Raw genomic sequence first — 19,020 nt, 5'->3', positions numbered from 1 at the left:
ACACAAAAACTACACGCACATCGGAGCAACGAGCTTTCGCTCCGTCGTCGTTTTGATGTGCTACTTTACAGCGTTGGCATCGATGATCAATGGGGGGGGGGGGGGGGGTTCACAGGGCCAGAAGACTTTCCCGACGCTGCTCCCTTACAGATTCAGTGGTTAAGCCAAACCGGGACCGCATTGCCACCCTCATTCATCGCCGCGAGTGAGCATCATCTGCCTTAAATTTCGATTGAAAGCTTTCGTGACTGCAGGGATTCATCTTCTTGGTTCTTTCGGTAAAGTCACGTAGAATGGAAATAATAAAATAATAAAAATAAAACATAATAAAATAATTCTCACGACGTTTCAGCCACAACGCAAGCAGCCGTCCTCAGGTGAAGACCAGGTCTGTCGGGGAGACAGCGTCTGCTTGCGTTGTGGCCGAAACGTCGTGATAATTATTTTATTATGTTTTATTTTTATTATTTTATTATTTCCATTCTACGTGACTTTACCGAAAGAACCAAGAAGATCATCTGCCTTGTCAACTTACTAACCGGCCCAGTGCCGGGATCACTTCATTTTAGCCACACTTGTAGCTGGGTTTGTTCACGGCAATCAAGTGAGAACAGGCTTGGCACTGGTCTTTTTTGTGTGTGTGTGTGTGGGTATGCGTGCGTGTGTGCGTTCTGTCTGTCTGTATGTACGTCTGTCTCTATGTAAGTACGTCTCCCTGGTCGGTCGTTGGCGATTCCCGCTGATGTAAAACTACGAGCGCCACCACGAACCAACGGAACGAAGATCGGCCTGATCGATCACGCGAACTGGTTGGGGTGGCCGTTGGTCCCAGGTCCCGGGAGAGTCGGGCGCGTTCCCGACGGTCGATCTTCACGTTGAGCCTCGTGCGTCTGCTGCTGCTGCTGCTCCTGCTGCTGCTGCTGCTTCGGCTGCTGTTGCTGCTGCTGTTGCTGCTGCTGCTGCTGCTGCAATTGCTGGGAGTCGAGCGAGGTGAGAACGCTCGTGTCGATGCGCGTCAGCGAGTACATCATGACGCTGTGCCGCGTGCGGCGCGACTTGGTGGAGTAGAGCTCTAAGGCCTCGTCGCTGGACACGCGCACGAGCGGGCACCAGCGGAAGGCGCGTTTGAAGCCCGTGCGAAACCTGGCCACAGAAGCGCACGTGGTGGGGGGGAGGGAGATGAGCCAGATGACAAGGCCCCCAGCGTGAGCGAGCGTTTGCCGCTCGTGCCTTTCATTGAATCATTCATGAACAGGAGGGCGGCATATTCACAAGTGAAGTGACCGTATGGCATTGACCACTCTCGCTAACCTGACCCTCTCTCACCTTGACCTGGGGTTAGAGTCAATTAGAATGCCACAGATTGGGGGTGGATCAAGTTTCCCTCTGGGAAATTCGATACATTTTCATAATTCAGGTTCACAGTTGACATTCAATAATTGATTCTCTTTTTAGTTTTGTGAATGGTATAGCACCACTAGTGCCTGCAGGGGTCACAGGAACCCATGACAATTATACATGATTTGATGCATATATCGTGTTAGGCACATTTGAATTGATAAATTATTTCACCCCTATTATGCAGGTCACCTGAATAGGCATCAGCGAATCTGAAATCTGTTTATAAACCACTTTATAATGCATATGCACTTGAAATATATTCCGTAGTGAGGGCTGTCCTCATTTTTGGCCAGCGAATGCTTGTTCTGTGCATATTCCCCAATACATGTTCGTGCATTCACTGCGAAACCTTGCTCAACATAAAAAAGGTAAATCGTCCTCAACTCATTTTAATCGGCAGTTTTTGTCGACTCTCTGCTTATACCCCTCACCTGCTGTTGAGGCAACAGTAAATGATGGGGTTGTACATCGTGGAGCTCATGGCCAGCCAGAAGATGGCCAGGTACACCTGCTGGATGTACTTCCTGTGATAGATTCGATTGAGCGTGCGGCCCAGCAGGAAGTAGACGTGGTAGGGCATCCAGCACACGGCGAACGTCACCACCACCACGATCATCATCTTCACTACCTGGGGGTCAGCAAATCAGCGCAACGTGCTCGGTCATTGGGTGATTTTTTTTTCTTTCCGCCATCACCTCCCCCTCCCCCATTCGGGTGAAAAATGGACCTGTCTGTGTCACCTCAATGTTCATTATTTTCCCCGCTAGATTGATGCTGCACGACGTAGGGATCGTGGGGGAGGGGGGACGAGACGTTGAGTAATGAGCGGCTACTCCGCAGCCCTTCATGCTCAATGAAGCACAGAGTAATGAGTAGGGTGGTCCTGGCTAATCTACTGTAAAACATTGAGAGCAGATATGGCCTGAATGTCATGGAAACAATTCACGATTGCGTTATAAACATCGCGTTCAAAACATCATCATGGTTGCTCTTATGCGTGTCGTTCACTGCCAATATCCATTAAAGAAATCCATCATCATTGTCATCACCAGTCACCATCATCGTTAATTATCTGTTGATCAAAGGCCACCTTTGGAGCAGTGAATCGATCCGACGGCTATCAGTCAAGGATGTTCAAGGCGATAAAGAGGTCAATTTTTCCCAACCATCATTTGACGCGGAATTGTGGTGGCGTGTGTGTTTGTGTGTGTTAAATGGTGCTCGCTAACAGCACTTGCCCCAACGGTCTGTTAAGGCCACACGGAGGGCCTCTGTCTTTGCGAGCCGTGCGTTTCGTGAGTGGCCTTTGCAACGCAGACCTTGCGCTTGGATCGCAGCTGCTCCCGAAAGTGATCCGAGCTATCGCCAGGGATGGTCCCCCCCCAGAGCGTGACTCCCACTATCGTGTAGGTGACGGCCATCACCAGCAGAGGAAATACGTACACCAGGGTCATCACCACCAGCTGGTATCTGCGGGACACGGTGAGCAAGCGAGTCATCGGGCGTTAAACAGTTGTTTGGTATCAACGAGGAGGCATCCGGGTGGTTTAAAGAGTCCTTCTCCCCCCCCGCCCGCCCGCCGCACCTCCAATCAGCTTAGTTGAAATAGTTTTTAGTTGAAGGGCCAGCAGCAGCCAACCCTCCAAGGTACAGGAGTGAAGACATTCGAGTTTGACGAGTTCAACAACAGGACGGGATAAAAATTAACCCGTAAAAACAAAGTTTTTCACTATAAATCCTTTATATGCGTGGCGGCTAGAGTCCTCTCGTCCTCTGGCTTGAGATGGCTGCACCTATGGGTCAGATGATTGCCTGCCACCATTAAGCAATTGGTAATTAAATATTAAAAACAAATTCCTAAAAAGTGTAAAGTTATGGAATTTTTTTCACGAAAATTAATTGTCACGCACAACGAGTCTGTGTGCAAAATGTCAGCTCGATTGGATCACGGGAAGTGGGTTAAAAACAACCGAAAGATTTGCACGGTCGTAAGCGCGCAAGCAAGCAAGCAAGAGAACTTAATATAAAGGATTTAAAAAGATCAGTCCAGTCCACCGTCAGTCAGCCCATCCAATCACGGCAACGACACCAATCACGTCACCCCTCACCCACGGCATTAGCAGCCCCGCCACCACCCCACTGCTCTACTCCCATTGGTTCTGGTACACGTGGCAGCTCTTTGTCAATCCACTGATGGATGAGAGTCTCCCCAGGCCGTGTTGTGGGAATTATTTGTGACTAGACGTCACAACGCTGGTCAGTGCGGGTTGGCAATAGCGAGGAGGAGCATAGATGTTGAAGCGTCCTTCCCCCGCGCCCCCGATTAGCACGGTGGGCTATGTACGGTGGGAAAGAGTTCAACATACATTTCACTTTCTTAGGTTTATTCGGTAAAGTCACGTAGGGAAAAAAATAAATAATAAAAATAAGTAATACAAATTATAGAAAAAATAATCGAAAAAATAATCGAAATAAAATAATAAATCACGACGTTTCGGAGGCAACACCAGCTTCCGTCTTCAGGTGGAACCGTCACAGCACGATTGCTGTATCAAGATTGACTTGATACAGCAATTGTGCTGTGAGTTGATACAGCAATCGTGCTGTGACGGTTCCACCTGAAGACGAAAGCTTGTGTTGCCTCCAAAACGTCGTGATCTATTATTTTATTTCTATTATTATTTCTATTATTTTTTCAATTATTATTTTTTAACCTACGTGACTTTGCCGAAAAAACCTAAGAGTATGAATCCTTGCAGTCACGAAAGCTTCAAATCTAGAATTAATGCATTTCACTGTGGGTGTCCCGATGAAAAGCCCACGCAAAGCCCCCGTGTGGGTCACGAACCCCGATATTCGAGTTTATATTTTCACACACGATCGAGTCACGACGTTGGAAGATCATGACTAAGAAAGGCCATCGGTATTTTGGACAAATAAACATCAGCATCTTTATTTATCCTGTGGAAATCCGATGAGCTAGGATGCTCTTTCTCACAGATGTCCAGCAAACATCACTATTTTTTCAGAATTACGGTATCTATTAGACTACGAAAATATATGCTCATGACTGAACTTTCACATAGCGTGCACAAATTATTTGAAGATACTGATTTGGCAGTGGAGCACAACAAATAAAAATAAAAACTCGACCCGTTTGTTAATGACTCGGCCTTAAACGGACACATTTTGTGTGGAATGTGATGAGTTGTTTAAATACACGGCAGCGTATGAACATAACGGTTCAGTGCCGCGTCAGTATCCGGTATTCGCGCAGATTAAATATAGTTAGAGTGCATTAGAACTTCTCTTATCCCTGCCGAAAGAAGAGGGTTAAACTTTGCGAATCAGATCTTCCAATCTAACCCGTAACCTCCGGGAAACATTCGCTAATATGACGCCCCCAACATGCACGGTGTGTCTGGGTGGATGAGATTTAGCCGCAGGCTGCTTTGCTAAAACGAGACCTGCAAAGCACCTGAGGGGAGATGTTACATCGTTCACTGCGAATGAAAATGCAGAATGATTAATTGACAGTTTTGAACACGAGGTCGATGCTTTGACATTCGAAGGTATACAATCAATGGGTTAACACTTCACAGGGCACGAACAACAACAACAACAACCAAAAAAATGACAATTAACCAATGACTGCACACAAAAATAGCATCCCATTACATTTTGATTTGCTCATTGGCAAAATTCCAGCTCTGAGATGATTTAAAAATTATTGGTTTGAATATCAAGCGAGGAACATCGCTCTCATATGCAGAGCGAGCGGGGGAAACGCTGGAGCAGAGTTCACTTGAAGGCATCTCAGGAGGTAGCTCTGTGAATGTCCTCTCCGTGGGATGTTCTCTGACACAAAGGGTTGCGATGCTCTGCGAGAAATGAAGACTTCATTTCGTGACACGATGCTGAATGCACAATGGGGGTTAAAATTGTGGGAAAATAAAGTTAATGTTGGCTCAATAACAGCGTAGGTTTTCCTTGTTAAAATTCAACCGCCTATTTCATTACGCACCTATTTGCACCTCTGTGAACAGCATCTGATCAAACAGCCTCAATCTATCTTAGCGCCCACGGTGCCTTTTATGATCCGTTCTTGTGGCTTAACTGTTGAGCGAGCGAGCGGCTTGCAATGGGAATGTTGCAAAGTTCAAATCACCGGTTTGGGGGTTGATTCAGCCCATCATCCCCACGGCGGGGTTGCTACAATATGTACCACTTTGTAGGGTAATCCAAACAGCGGTCGTCCTCTGGAGAAACTCCGTCCCTGTTGCAGGAATGTGGCATTTTCACAAATTGGATCAAGGGGCTGTAAATAAGAGATGTGGAAGGCATCAATGATCATTGAAGCATAAATCACGTTGAGTGTTTCCTTTTTATGCGGGGCATCCAGGCCAGCGGAATCACCGAGAGCGGGGCCTGTGTCACGGCTGAATAGTAATTCAGAGTAGATTATGAAACAAATTCATTAACCCGCTCTCTGCTCCCGTGACCAAGCTTGTGCGCCGCGCTTGATGAACACGCCATTAAAAGTGGTCGTTTGAAAAAGCACCGCTGTATGTGTGAATGTATGTTCTTCTTACGTAACGATGCCAATTTCATGAACTCGTGGCAATTTGTTTTTCTTTGGAAGGGTACCCACATGCACGACATACCATGAGCACCGCACTGCATGCAGCAGGCAGCTTCATTGCAAATCATAACTGGTGATGGAGTCTTATATTCATGTCCATAGCAATATCAAGGGATGTTGTCGTGGTGCAGTTGTTAGCACATTCCATTTGCAATCCAGAGGTCGCTGGTTCGATTTGATCTAGCTGTGCACCATTTGAAAACAACGGGCAACTTTCAATGGGGAAAACTTCTTTGATTTTTAAATCCCAAGTCAACCCCGTAGTATGAATGGGTCGTACACCGCGTCTGGCGGGTGGCCGGGCATAGGGGTTGGCTGTGGGGGCTGGCCGCGTATGGGGGGTGGCTGGGTATAGGGGTTGGCTGTGTATGCGGACAGGGAATTGCAAACTGCTGCTGACAGTGGCGTGTCTGATTCTCTGACACCCACCCATTAGGGATTTATAAGGTGCTGTGACCCTTCCCCACTCCTCCCTCCCCTCCTCCCTGCCTCTCCTCACTCACTCTCTCTCACACCCCTCCTCGCGCACCGACTCTCTCACCATCCCCTCCGCCCGCAAACCCTCACGACCCCCTCTCAAAGCCAGCGTGCTTATTCCCATTTCGAAGCCCTTCCTTCGATTGCGACACCTCCCCGTCTCTTGAGTACGGGGGAGCTCACCACCCGGTCTTTCCCACTTTATGATTGCCAATCGACGGAACCATGTACCGCAGTAGAAGCTGGATCTAAGGACAACTTGTAGGCACCGCCGGATTAGCGCAGAGGCTTTCGAGGCTACGGGCCAGGGGACTCTGATTTTGAGGGTCCCCCCGCCCCCCCCCCCAAAATAAACTACTTTGTAATAGATTAAATGCAATGCTGGTGCGTTATCAGAATTGCATTTGGACGTGGAGTCAGAGTGCCCATTTGCTTCGGTGGGCACGCAAGGTGTGCCACCGTGCCTGTGTGTGCTGGTCAGCTGGTTTGTGAAAGCTGTGAAAGGTACGTACGTATGTGTGTTGCACTTATTTCGTACTGTACATAGCCAGCCGTGCTAATCGGAGGTGCAGGGTGAATGACATCAGACTAAACACAAAAAGAAGATCTAAGGAAATGAGTTTTCAATCTACATCTGAAAGTGCATATCCGCAGTGGCTTCCCTAATATCCGAAAGAAGAGCGTTCCAGACGGCCGCAGAAGCGCATCTGAAAGCGCAAGACGCACATGGCCGTCTTTGTTCGATGGGCCAGCCAAAAGCCGCCGCTGCGAGGAAGACCGCTGCTTGACGAGATCACGTGATCGTCACATCACCCCTACCGCGCGACTTAGGGGGGCTGCCCCCCCCCCCCAGTAGCGCTCGCGCGAGATGAAACGGGGCGACTCACATGAACTGGCTGTCGCCGCCCATCTTCCCGGGCCAGTCCACGAGGCAGACGAAACGGCCGAACCTCTGCTCGACGCGCGAGTAGATGGATAGCGGCAGGGAGAGGCACATGGCAAGAGCCCAGATGCCGGCCATCACCAAGCGGGTGCTCTGCGCAGTCATGCGTGGCTTGAGCGGGTGCCTGATCGCCATGTACCTTCACACGCAACACGCCGGGGTTCAACGGGGGTCACGCGGCACAGAGGAGGCGATGCGTGCGAGTGTGGAAGAGGGGGCATTGTGGCCCATGTGATGCCCCCAACCCCGTGATTGTAATCATCATAATCATCGTCAGTAATAATGTATTACTTGATATTGTGACTCACACGAGTTTAAAACTAATTTGGCTACTGTAGTGTAAAACAGAAGTGTAAAAAACGAGCACAATTGCACAGAGTACTGCACATGAACTTAACTTTCAATGATTGATGTGTGAGTCTGTGGGTCTCTGTGTGAGTCTATGGGTCTGTGTGAGCCTTTGGGTCTCTGTGTGAGTCTTTGGGTCTGTGTGAGTCTATGGGTCTGTGTGAGTCGATGGGTCTGTGTGAGTCTATGAGTCTGTGTGAGTCGATGGGTCTCTGTGTGTGTATATGGGTCTCTGTGTGTGTGTATGGGTCTCTGTGTGTGTGTATGGGTCTCTGTGTGTGTATGGGTATCTGTGTGTGTATGGGTCTCTGTATGAGTATTCTTAGGTTTTTTTTCGGTAAAGTCACGTAGGTAAAACATCAAAATTAATGAAAATAAAATGTGTGTATGGGTCTCTGTATGAGTCAATGGGTTTCTGTGTGAGGCTATTGCTCTGGTGTGAATCTAAGGCAGTAGCACACATGAACTTTAATCATATAACGTTCAACTCGTGTAGAGTGCCATCATTGTTTGCTTTGGTGATATACTAAGTCAAATCTTGACTTAAAGCTTTCGTGACTGCAGGCATTCATTTTCTTTGGGTCTTTTGGTAAAGTCACATAGATAGGTTCAAAGAAAAGAACAAAAAACTACGATCGAAACATCGTAGTTCAAGAAGAGATGACGAACGCTTGTGTTGCGATCGAAACGTCGTAGTTTTTTGTTATTTTCTTTGAACCTATCTACGTGGCTTTACCGAAAGACCCAAATAATATAGATATACTAAGTTGTGCGGAAACTTTGGATGTGTCTGTGAATATTCTGTACGACATCGCGTCTAATTTCAGGGTTTAATTTTTTACTTCGCTGCTTATATTGTATTTGTAACTACGTTTGAAATTCTTAATTAGCATATCAGAGAAAGGCTTGATTGTTTTAACAGGATGACATTATTTCACGAGTGTGCAATCACATTGCCTCGGGCCATACTTCAGAACATGAAACATTGAGCAAACCAGTGCGGAGAGATGCATGCCGGGAATTACACTCAGAGGCAGAAAGAAGAACGCACGGATCGGTGAACGAATGGAAATTAGAGACATCGTGTTGCATGTTAAGCAAGTGGACAAGGGCAGGACACATTGCGACATGGGATGATGGCCCATGGACGAAGCTGAAAATAACAATGGCAACCACAATGGGGAACGACCACCATAGGGATAGAGCGTTGAGCTAAATCTAAACTAAACGACTCTTTTCTTTTTGTTCATGTTACCAGGTGAGGCCCACTGAGCTATATGGATCTTTATGAGACATGACCTGGCCACAAATAAAAGCCAAATAAAGTGGCTTATAATGTGGAGTCGTTTTTAGCAGCCAAATACTCTGACCAGATGTTTCTAAATGTGGACGAAAAAACCCGAGGACCCGGAGAAAAATCCACCAGACCACGGGGAGAAAGACATGCAAACTCCAAATATACAGCAGGTCTGGATTGAAGCCACGACGTCCTGTATACCAGGCGAGGGAGTTAACATTTCGCCACAGCGGCGCTCCAGCGATGTGCAGGAGCGAGATCGAATTGTGGCATCGTATGACGATGATGGAGGCCTTCATCCAGCGGTGGATAGAACATGTCTGATTATGATTCGCTGTGCCTGCTTTGTTCACGTTCCCATTAGTTTCCCAGGGTTCACTTGGCAAGCATACTGAAAGTCTCAACGGTCACTCACCCCGTTTAAATAATCACTTTATCCAAATTGTATGTACTCTGAATGAAAATTAAGTGTGATTACTGAAAGTACTATCTCATTTAAATATATATTGCCATCACTGCCCTCCCCTGTTGCTTCACAGTTGTAGTGTTACATATTTTATCATTTTAGATTGCAAGACAACCTGTTGTGCGAGGCGTTTTATACATGTACATATAAGATTGTGTGATTATTGTCATTACATAATAGCATTGTGTACATCTGATAAAAAGAGTCGAAGGTCCATTGTGGTCAGTAATATATTTTACAAGGCACACAGACATGCGTTTGGATTGTTACACCGTGTGTGATGTTAAAACGTGGTTATACGCATTGCTTAATTTCAACTGGAGCTGTCCAGTGCTGAGCTCCAGAATATATTTCTCCCCCGACTTGCGTGGACTTGTGTATGTATGTTCAACTTCTTTCGCACCATACGTAGTCAACCACGCTAATCGGAGGCATGGAGTTGACTGTTGGGGGTCCCAGAAAATATTCCATAAAGGAGTAAACCCTGGTCACGTTGGTAACCACACACACACACACAACGATAAACGTTTCTTTCTCACTTGTGGCTGAATGAGAAAAAGGTCAAAAAGCAATTTAGATGCTTGGATCCAGCTTATGCAGCCAACTGCTGACGTTTGTGGATGCCGCGTGGAGCTCCTCCGTTCCTCCGTCGAGCAATGTTGTGCTGCGGTGGTTGACGATAAGGTCCATGGTTTGTGGCGTGGAGTCGTAATTGCAACCGTGGGGGGGGGGGGGGGGTTCTCTTTAATTCCCCCAATTCCCCCAATGTGCATGAGTTTGGCACAGCACCCGTGTGATGTCCTTGTGCGGTTGGGTGTGGTCCAGAGTTTTCCGGACAGACGGAAGCCGGGGGGTGGAGGGGGGTCCGAGACGATGTGTCTGTTGCAGACGCCTCGTTTTCGTTCATTCTGTTCGCCAGGGTTCACTCCCACAGGGTCGAGCCTGCTGCCAGTTTCGAGAGCCTCCGCTTGAGACCGAAATAAAATATATTTCGTGGATTTTTTAGATGGGCCCTCTCTGTGGATTCTGCGGCTCGTCACCCATCGGCAGCTGGGGCTTCATGAAATGCTGAGCCGGTGGTGTTTAGCGACCTCTAACATTCACACGGCACACTGCAGTGAGTTTAAGTGGTAACAAGAAGTGAAACGTGAATGCACTCGGTGTTAAGGGGAGCGCATCGGTAGGTTGCGCGTCCAGTCACGTGTGGCTTCAGTGTGTGAGTGAAAAGGCGCGTGCAGAGGTTTTCAACCGTTTGGACCCGAACGCATTTCTCCAATTAAATCGCCTGGGGGGTATTGACGGTGTAGGGCGACATTGACCGTTTAAAGGGGGGGGGGGGGGATAATCTTGTTCCTACAGTTATGGATACCCCACGAAAATAACCTGGAGGAATTACAGAGAATACAGCTTTTCATTTCAAAGCCGATACACATATCCCACTGGAATCGCATGACACTTATTAAATAATTGAACGCCCTCCTCTGTAAGGCACCGAGCCATCGCTTCACAATATTTAATCACCTGTTGAGAACACAGTAAGAGGGTCATTAACATTTAGTAGGGTAAATAAAAGCATTTAGCTGTATATGGAACCAGGCAAATGCATCGTTTAGCTTAATGGGTACAAGGAAATATAACCATTGTATATCTCCACATAAAATACAACATATTGCTTTGAGTCTATCGACATATTGGCTTTTCAGACCAAAACTATCAAGCAGAATGTGTTTAAGAAAGCAATCTCGGCGCTGGTTTTGACTGTATGGGTCTCAACAGCAGTCAGGCCTGGTAAACAAATGTTGCTAGATTACCAGATGTATTTAGCAAGAGTACACCATATAAAGAATATCATTTTCGCTTATATTTGATTTAGCCTTATCTTTCGGCACATTTGGAGTTTTTCTACAAAGCTCGGATCAAGGATATAAGGTTCAGACAGCTGCTTAGCACTTCACATTGCGATTCAGGAAAGCCACCACTTCTCTTATGCGGTTCTGTCTCACTGCCCCTAACTTTTCTGTATGTTTAAAAAAAAATCCTGCAACTTGGCATGTGAGATGAAATGGTCATTCAACAAATAATTCTCACCAGAACAGGAACGTTTTAAGGTGACTCGCTGGCCTGTAAATAAAAACTGCGCGTAAATAGTACCAACGCAATTATGCCCTCAACTATGTCGATACATTAGACTTCACATTGGCAAGATTCCAAAACCGGGCTCGCTAGAGCGACATTCTGTAATCTGTGACTCATCCAAGATGCACCACCCAATGGGATGTTAATCACACCATGGGTCACTCCAGTAATGCCATTACATGGATGCCCTATTTGTGCAGTCCTTTTAATTCACTCGCTATTACCTAAACCTTTAAAGATGAAAATGTCCATGTCAGTTAGCCACTTATATTATGCTCTATTCACGGACATTATTTTGATTCATGTTCAATGAGATCACTGAATGACAGTGGTATTTGATGAAAGGCAGTGATCAGAGAGGCAGGGATATGCTTTATTATGTAATTGCTGTAGCTGCTGCCGTATTTTTTTAAATATAAAAGATAGAGAAGGCTTTGCGAGCAAGGTGTGCGAGCCTACAGTGGTAACTGCTTAATCTCTGTATTACATTGCGTTGTTCCTTGCACCCGATTTAATAACAGTAATTTGCAGTCTCTGTTAATCCGCTGCCAGATGAAGGCCTGCCTAACTCTAACTGCTGTATCAAGGCATCGTCCTATGTTGTGTTGGTTATGAGCTTTTGTTTAAAACCATACTGCACCGCACTGTTCAATTCGGGTTGGTGAAGGGGGGGGGGAGATCCAGGACTGGTTCAGGTATCACTCCCCCACTGATACTAGCTATTGCTGGGAGCCGAACTCAGGTGACTAGGTTTAACAGCACAGTTCGCTAACCACTGCACCACTGCTCCACCTTTACCACGCTGGTGAGTGTGGGTCATGTTCTCCAAAATCTACTGATGGGTCCAGATATGTTTTAAGCTTCGTGATGAATGTTTCTTTTCGGTCAGAATGTTTTTTTCTGGGTGAAAAAAAAGGAGAGTTGTCCGACTCCTCACCAACGACGGGGGCGATTTGCCGAGGTGGCGTGACGCGTGTCTGATATTTCTTCGGGACATCGAAAGTGGCACTTTCAAGTGCTGCCCGCGATTAAGTATCTGCTTTCTCTAGCGGGGGCCGTCTCCTGAAAACCGATGGGGCAATCGCAGAAATATCGATACGGACGTTTGATTCACGCCGGAAGAAGCCGGCGAGCTGAGGACCTCTTGTTCAGGAGGCGTCCAGCCAAAAGCTCAAGCGGTCGGAAATGGCGGAACATTACAGAGGAATTCATATTATTGGTTCTTTCGGTAAAGTCACGTAGAAGGGAAATAAAAAAAATAAAACAATAACATTCTCACGACGTTTCGATTGCAACACAAGCAATCATCATCAGGTGTGAAAACCACAGCAAGAACATTTTCTTGTCGTGAGAATTTAATTGTTTAATTTTTATTATTTTATTATTTCCCTTCTAAGTGACTTTACCGACAGAACCAAGAATATGAATCTCTGCACTCACGACAGCTTTAAATCGAAAAATTACAGAGGAAGTTAAATAGGTAGATACAAATGTTACTGGTTGCAGAGCGGAAGGAAAAAAACCACGAGCATTTAGGCTTTCAATTCATTAAGCAACCAAGAACGGTCACACATTTACATGGATTCTATAATACTGTACTTTCCAACGTGCGTTTATTCTCAAAAGTATTGAGATAATTTAGATTATTTCGCTGTTACAAATGTTCAAATGATGGGGCCACTTTGTTGAGCTGTCATTCGTAGCCAGGTCGCTTCTGAAAAACAAGTTACTACCTCGGTGGGCTTTGCCTGGTAGGATGGGGATGGTTTAGTTTCATTTGTATGTGTTTTTGCTGATTTGTTAACCTTTATTGCACTTGCACTACTATCGTGTTTTTGTGTTGTTTGTTGTTGTAACGTTCTTACCCGCCCCTACTGGACATCTGTGAAAAGAGCTTCATAGCTCATCGGATTCCCCCAGAATAAATAAATACTCTGATTCTGATTTATCGGCGGCAGGGAAACTGCTCCTGCATATTTGCAAGTATTCCTTTTAGTGCTTTATACTAAAGTTCAATCTATGTATTTGTTTTTATTGGACCACCCTTATCAGAGTTATCGTGACCGCGTGTTAAAGACGAACACAGCGAATTGCGTCGATGCTTCCCAAGCTTAGTTTGAAGAGATGTTTTTGTTGATATGTTTAAAACGACGACCTCGCAGAATCAGTCGCAGTTAATGCGAAAGGATTGACCCAACATTGGCTGAGCCACGCAGCGCGCGGTGGTTCGCTGCTGCGAAAAACCCTCGAGTCGAGCCCAGTTTCCTCCTGTTTATGTTGACCGGCCACGCTGATATTAATCCTCATCCAACCCACAGCCTTTAGCGAGCCCATCAACCACTGGAGCAAATTCCTGTTTCTGGAAACACGCCTGGGGAGTCACCTCCGTGAAATAAGTTGGGTGGGGAATGTCGGATGGGAGGACGTGGGGAGAGGGGGGGCGTTCCATTACTCAGTAAGTCCAATGTGATTTATTATATCGATGGTTCGTATGATGGATAGCCAGAGTCAGTGTTAAAGTGAATCGGATTACGTCTTATTCTCTAAAGGTATAAGCCGGGGATGCTTCTGCTCAAACAACACCGCACTTCGTCAGTGAACAATTCGTCAAAAAAGATGGAATGTGACGAGGATAAATCGGAGTTTCGGAGCCACGAGGATGGACTCTCTGGCGAAATGACGAACAGGAATTCATGGCCCGTGTTATTACGAACAAGCAACATCCACTGCAATGTCACCGCCATTTGCCGATGTCAGACCCCGGGTGTTCTTGGTGAACCGGGATGACTGCCAGATGCGCACCCGCCCTGTGGCATCTCGCTGCGCGGTATCACGCTCACAAACCGCAGGATGTTCGTCGTTGCGCTTGTGGTGGCAGTCGGCTGCCGTACGTTTCGCTAGGCACTCGGGGAGGGGGGGTGGTGGTGGTGGAAACTTGCATGAGTTTGGTCGCAAAATACCGAGAGTACCTTTGATTTCTTCTAAAAGTGTCAGCAAGCGGAGCACAAACTGTGGGCATCCGTTTGGACCCATCGCTTGGACGTACGTTAGATTCTGAGCGGTTTAAAACAAAAAAACCGGTCCTGCTCCCCGTTACGAAAGGACACGCCACCTGCTATCATAATTATCCTAGTTATCGCCATTGTCCCTCCATCCCTTTGGTCGCATGCCGAGCGCGTGTGCCGAGCTCCCATCGAGCTGCACGTGAGTTATTTGTGTGTCTGTTTCTACGCATGCCCTGTGCGTGCTGGATGCGCGCGCGCGAGAGAACGTGTGCGTCAGCTCGGCGTACTGGTGTTGCGAGTGCGCGTTGCAGTTCCAGCGAGTCGGTTTCCAACGGAGTTGAAGCACCTTCGTCTTAAACGGCGGTGGCGTTGCTGATGTGTAGAAACATTTAAGCACAAAAATTGTCGGTGGGAAGAAAAAAAAATGCGACTTGGGCGTGTGAACTGTGAATTCGACACGTGCGTGTGCGGGTTCTTGGTAGGTGCGTGTGTGTGGGTGCGGATGTGTATGTGTGTGTGTTTGGTAGGTGTGTGTGTGTGTGTTGAGTGGGTGCGTGTGTGGGTGGGTGCATTGTTAACGCGTGGTTTGATGACACCTTCACGTGAGTAAAACGAGGTCGATTTTTTCGCGTATTCAAATTTCGACTGAAACAGCGTGGGGCGACACTGTCGCACTGGTGGGTCAATACGGTACAATGAGTAGTGGTGGGACGCGCGTGTGTGTGTGAGTGTGTGTATGAGTGTGTGTGGGGGAGCGGTAGTGTAGTGGTTAGCGCGCTGTGCTATGCACCTGGCGACCCGGGTTCGATTCCCGCTCACGGCCATCACCGGTGACGATTATCTGAACCTGGTCCTGGGCCTCCCCTAGGTCGACTCAGCTTCAAATTGAGTACCTGGTGCGATGTGTAAACATCGTCGCTAGGGAGACAAAGGCGGCCGGGCGTGGTGTTGGCCACCCACCCCCTCGTGTGCCGTGCCGGCCTTTATAAATGCTCGCTAACAACACTTGCTCCTACAGTCTGTTACAGGCTACACGGGGATCTTAGTCCACTCGCAGGGAGCGGTGGTGTAGTGGTTAGCGCGCTAAGCTACGAACCCGGTGACCAGAATTCGATTCCCGCTCACGGCCATCACCGGTGACGATTATCTCAACCGGTCCTTGGCCTCCCGTAGGTCGACTCAGCCTCAAATGAGTACCTGGTGCAGTATGCAAATATCTCCACCAAGAAGACAAAGGCGGCCGGGGCGTGGTTGCTGGCCACCCACCCCCTCGCGTGCCGTGCCGGTCTTTTATAGGTTCTCGCTAACAGCACTTGCCCCAACGGTATGTGAAGGCCATACGGGCGATCTTTGTCTTTAGTACACGCGTGTGTGTTGCGTGCTGTTAACGAGCACCTTTGGAGGCCGGCGACGTTCACACATCATCGACAGCCACTCATTTGAGGCTGAGTCGACCTACGGGAGGCCCGCGACAGGTTCAGATAAACGTGAATCGATCTCGCTGAATGAACACACGGTGCGTGTGTAGACGCGCGTGCTTGTTGTGTATGTAAGTGTGCGTACCTGAGTGAGTCTGTCTGTATGTCTTGTGTACGCACGTGTGTGTGTGTGCTCAGGTGCGTGCGCGTGTAGAGTGCATGCGCACGTGCCCGCGGGGTGTTCTCAAAACAACACTTGCCCCGGACAGCCTTGCGCAGGCTATGCGCGCATTGGCGTTATGCATGCGCGTGGCAAGGATGACATCTCCACCATCAACCCCCCGACATCACGCGCGCGTTACCTGTCCACCGCTATGGCCGTCATGGAGTAGATGCTGGCGAACACCGCGGCCACGGGGATGAAGTTCTGGAAGCGGCAGTAGGCGCCACCGAAATACCAGTCGTTGTGCACCGCGTACACGAAGTTGATGCTCGTGTTGAGCGCGGCCATGGCCGAGTCGGCCACCGCCAGGTTCACCAAGAAGTAGTTGGTGACGGTGCGCATGCGACGATGGGCCACCACGATCCAGATGACCACCATGTTGCCGAAAAAGGCCACGGCTACGATGCCACCGTAGGCCACGGACCACAGCGCGACCTGCCACGGGCGCTGCGCGAAGCGATTGGTGGCCCCGCCGGTGCTCGCGTTGACGAGAGGCGACGACGGCGAGGTCGGGTCGTGTGACCAGCTCGACGCGTTCGCCGAGTCGGCGGGGTCCCACGTGACGTTCGGTTGAGATGCCAAACCCAGAGCGGTGGACGCCACGAGGAGTTCCATGGTTTCTCCACTGCTGGACCTCCTACAAGCAGCGACCGCTTTCTGTCAATCGGCTGAAGAGTCACACTCAACGGGCAAGGGGGTGACGAGGTTGACGCGGGGGTTGTGCTGTGAAGCGCTTAGAAGTTTGTAAAGCGGTTAGAACTTTAGACAGATTCTTGCACTCCGCCCCCATACGAAGTGAAACCAATCATCAATCCTCTCGGCCGGAATTTTTTTTGGACGATGCCCAAATTCGATTTTTTTAATTTGGAATTTGAAAAAAATAGTTATACTCGTGGACTCGACTACTGAATATGCGTGCCAAATGTTTACATATCTCGCCGAACACCAAGAGAATTGATTTCAGTCGCTCACTATCGCGGAATAAGGAAAATTATCCGAGCAAAATCTACCGCCGGGCGTGCTACTCGAAACTTGACATGCGTCTCTCAACACACGGGTAGGAAGGTGGCTCTTTGAAAAATACGGCCGTGCCGAGATGGACGCGTGTGATTAAGTGCAGCTGTCACACGAGTGCCGCCACGCATGTTTAAGCGCGCAACGGCGGGCGGTTATCATCGCCGACATTAACACTGCCGAAAACGAGTCTACTACTCTCTAATTATGCAGTATAGGTCTCACACCAATTATTGTTTTTGCGCGCGTGTGTGTAATCGATGCAGGATGTTAACTTAAACGCGAGACGGTGGTGTGTTTAAACAAGCGTGTCACGTTGCTAAGTTGTGTTGTCCGAAGGTGCGATGGCAAGCGATATGGATGATTGCGCGCTGGCTGCGTGGATAGCTTCCACGTGGGAGGAGCAGTCTGGCAAGGTAATGGCTGTTGATGATTGGTGTTGATCCTGCCGCTGCTGCTGATGTAGTTCGTACCAGATTCGAGAATACGAGCCGGATTGTCTTGAAGGAGTCACCGATTCCCAGCTCGACGCAACACGAGTACCGCTCGCTCAGCGCTAAATGCCTTCGTGATCAACACACCAAACACAGACAGACAAAGACAGCCTACCCCCTGTAGTCTTTACTCGGCTGTTACGGAAAGTGCTGTTACCTATGAAGGTGAACACGGCGCACGACGTGTGAGGTGTAGCCAGAACCACACCCGGCCGCCTTTGTCTCCCCAGTGCTAACGTTTATACATTCAGCACTGAGTACTCATTCACGGCCGAGTCGATCTAAGAGACGCCCAGGATTTGTTCAGAAATCGCTCGACGCTGACGTTAATCGCGGCCTGGAATCGGAACTCAGATCGTCGGGTTCGAAGCGCAGTGCAATAACCACGGCGCCAGTCGCTGCACCCCTCTCACGCACGGCACTCGCAATACGCATTTAGCTTCGGAACTCCTGCCCGCACTTAACAACACTAATCTCTCAACAATAACGCAGCCGGCTCGCTAACTCGCCAGCAGCAACACACCCTGCTCAGACAGCAGCAACACACCCTGCTCAGACACGTAGCGAACGAAATTAGTTGCTGCTGTTGCTCGTATAACTGTCTGCTGTTGATGCTGCTTGCTGCTGCTGCTGCTGCCCTTTGAAACAGCAGCAGAGACAGAAGAAGTGGCTCTTTGCTGTAGGCGGCAGCAGCGGCGGCGACCGTGGCGCCTTGGAAGCCGCGCGCGGGGAGGTGGAGTAAGGGGGCCGAGACCCGCGCTTTATGCTGCGCGCTCGGTGACGCCACCCCGCGTCACCGCCAAACACGTCTCGTTCTCCACCACCACCACCACCCCCACCCCCCAAACAAAAAAAATAAAATCCTTTTAACATTTTATTTTTTTGCTCATAAATCTAACGCATCCAGGGGCCACTGCCAGAGTGAGTGAGGGTTGTGGCGTTTTTTTTGTTCGTTGATGAAGCAGCCATATGAAGAAGGAATCCATATTCCGGGGGGAGGGGTAGAGCCCCCCCCCTTCTCCTCTTAAATTCTAAGTCTAAACAATGGTTGGTACAATAGCAACTAAGCGACGGAATGGATATGTGGGCTAGCCATCCCCCCCCCCCAGCTGGAACCTCAGCCCCGCGTCTTAATGTCAGGTGTATGTATGTACTC

The 19,020-nt window shown here is 48.5% G+C and overlaps 1 protein-coding gene across 1 annotated transcript; it reads right to left on the bottom strand.

Annotated features, from left to right (window-relative positions):
* Positions 1 to 482: 482 nt before the first annotated feature.
* On the bottom strand, positions 483 to 18,435 carry LOC144720745 (neuromedin-K receptor-like). The gene is made up of 5 exons (XM_078597772.1): positions 16,496 to 18,435; positions 7,408 to 7,602; positions 2,721 to 2,871; positions 1,833 to 2,029; positions 483 to 1,143 (listed from the first exon to the last, which is right to left on the bottom strand). Exons 1-5 carry the CDS (start codon positions 16,969 to 16,971, stop codon positions 798 to 800), a joined length of 1,365 nt encoding a protein of 454 aa, XP_078453898.1. The 5' UTR covers positions 16,972 to 18,435; the 3' UTR covers positions 483 to 797.
* Between the last annotated feature and the right edge of the window lie 585 nt (positions 18,436 to 19,020).

Source organism: Lampetra planeri, chromosome 9 (assembly GCF_965212315.1).
Source record: "Lampetra planeri chromosome 9, kcLamPlan1.2.h2, whole genome shotgun sequence".
Classification (NCBI taxonomy): domain Eukaryota; kingdom Metazoa; phylum Chordata; class Hyperoartia; order Petromyzontiformes; family Petromyzontidae; genus Lampetra; species Lampetra planeri.
The sequence above is the reverse complement of the archived record's forward strand: the minus strand, read 5'-3'. Positions and strand labels throughout refer to the sequence as shown.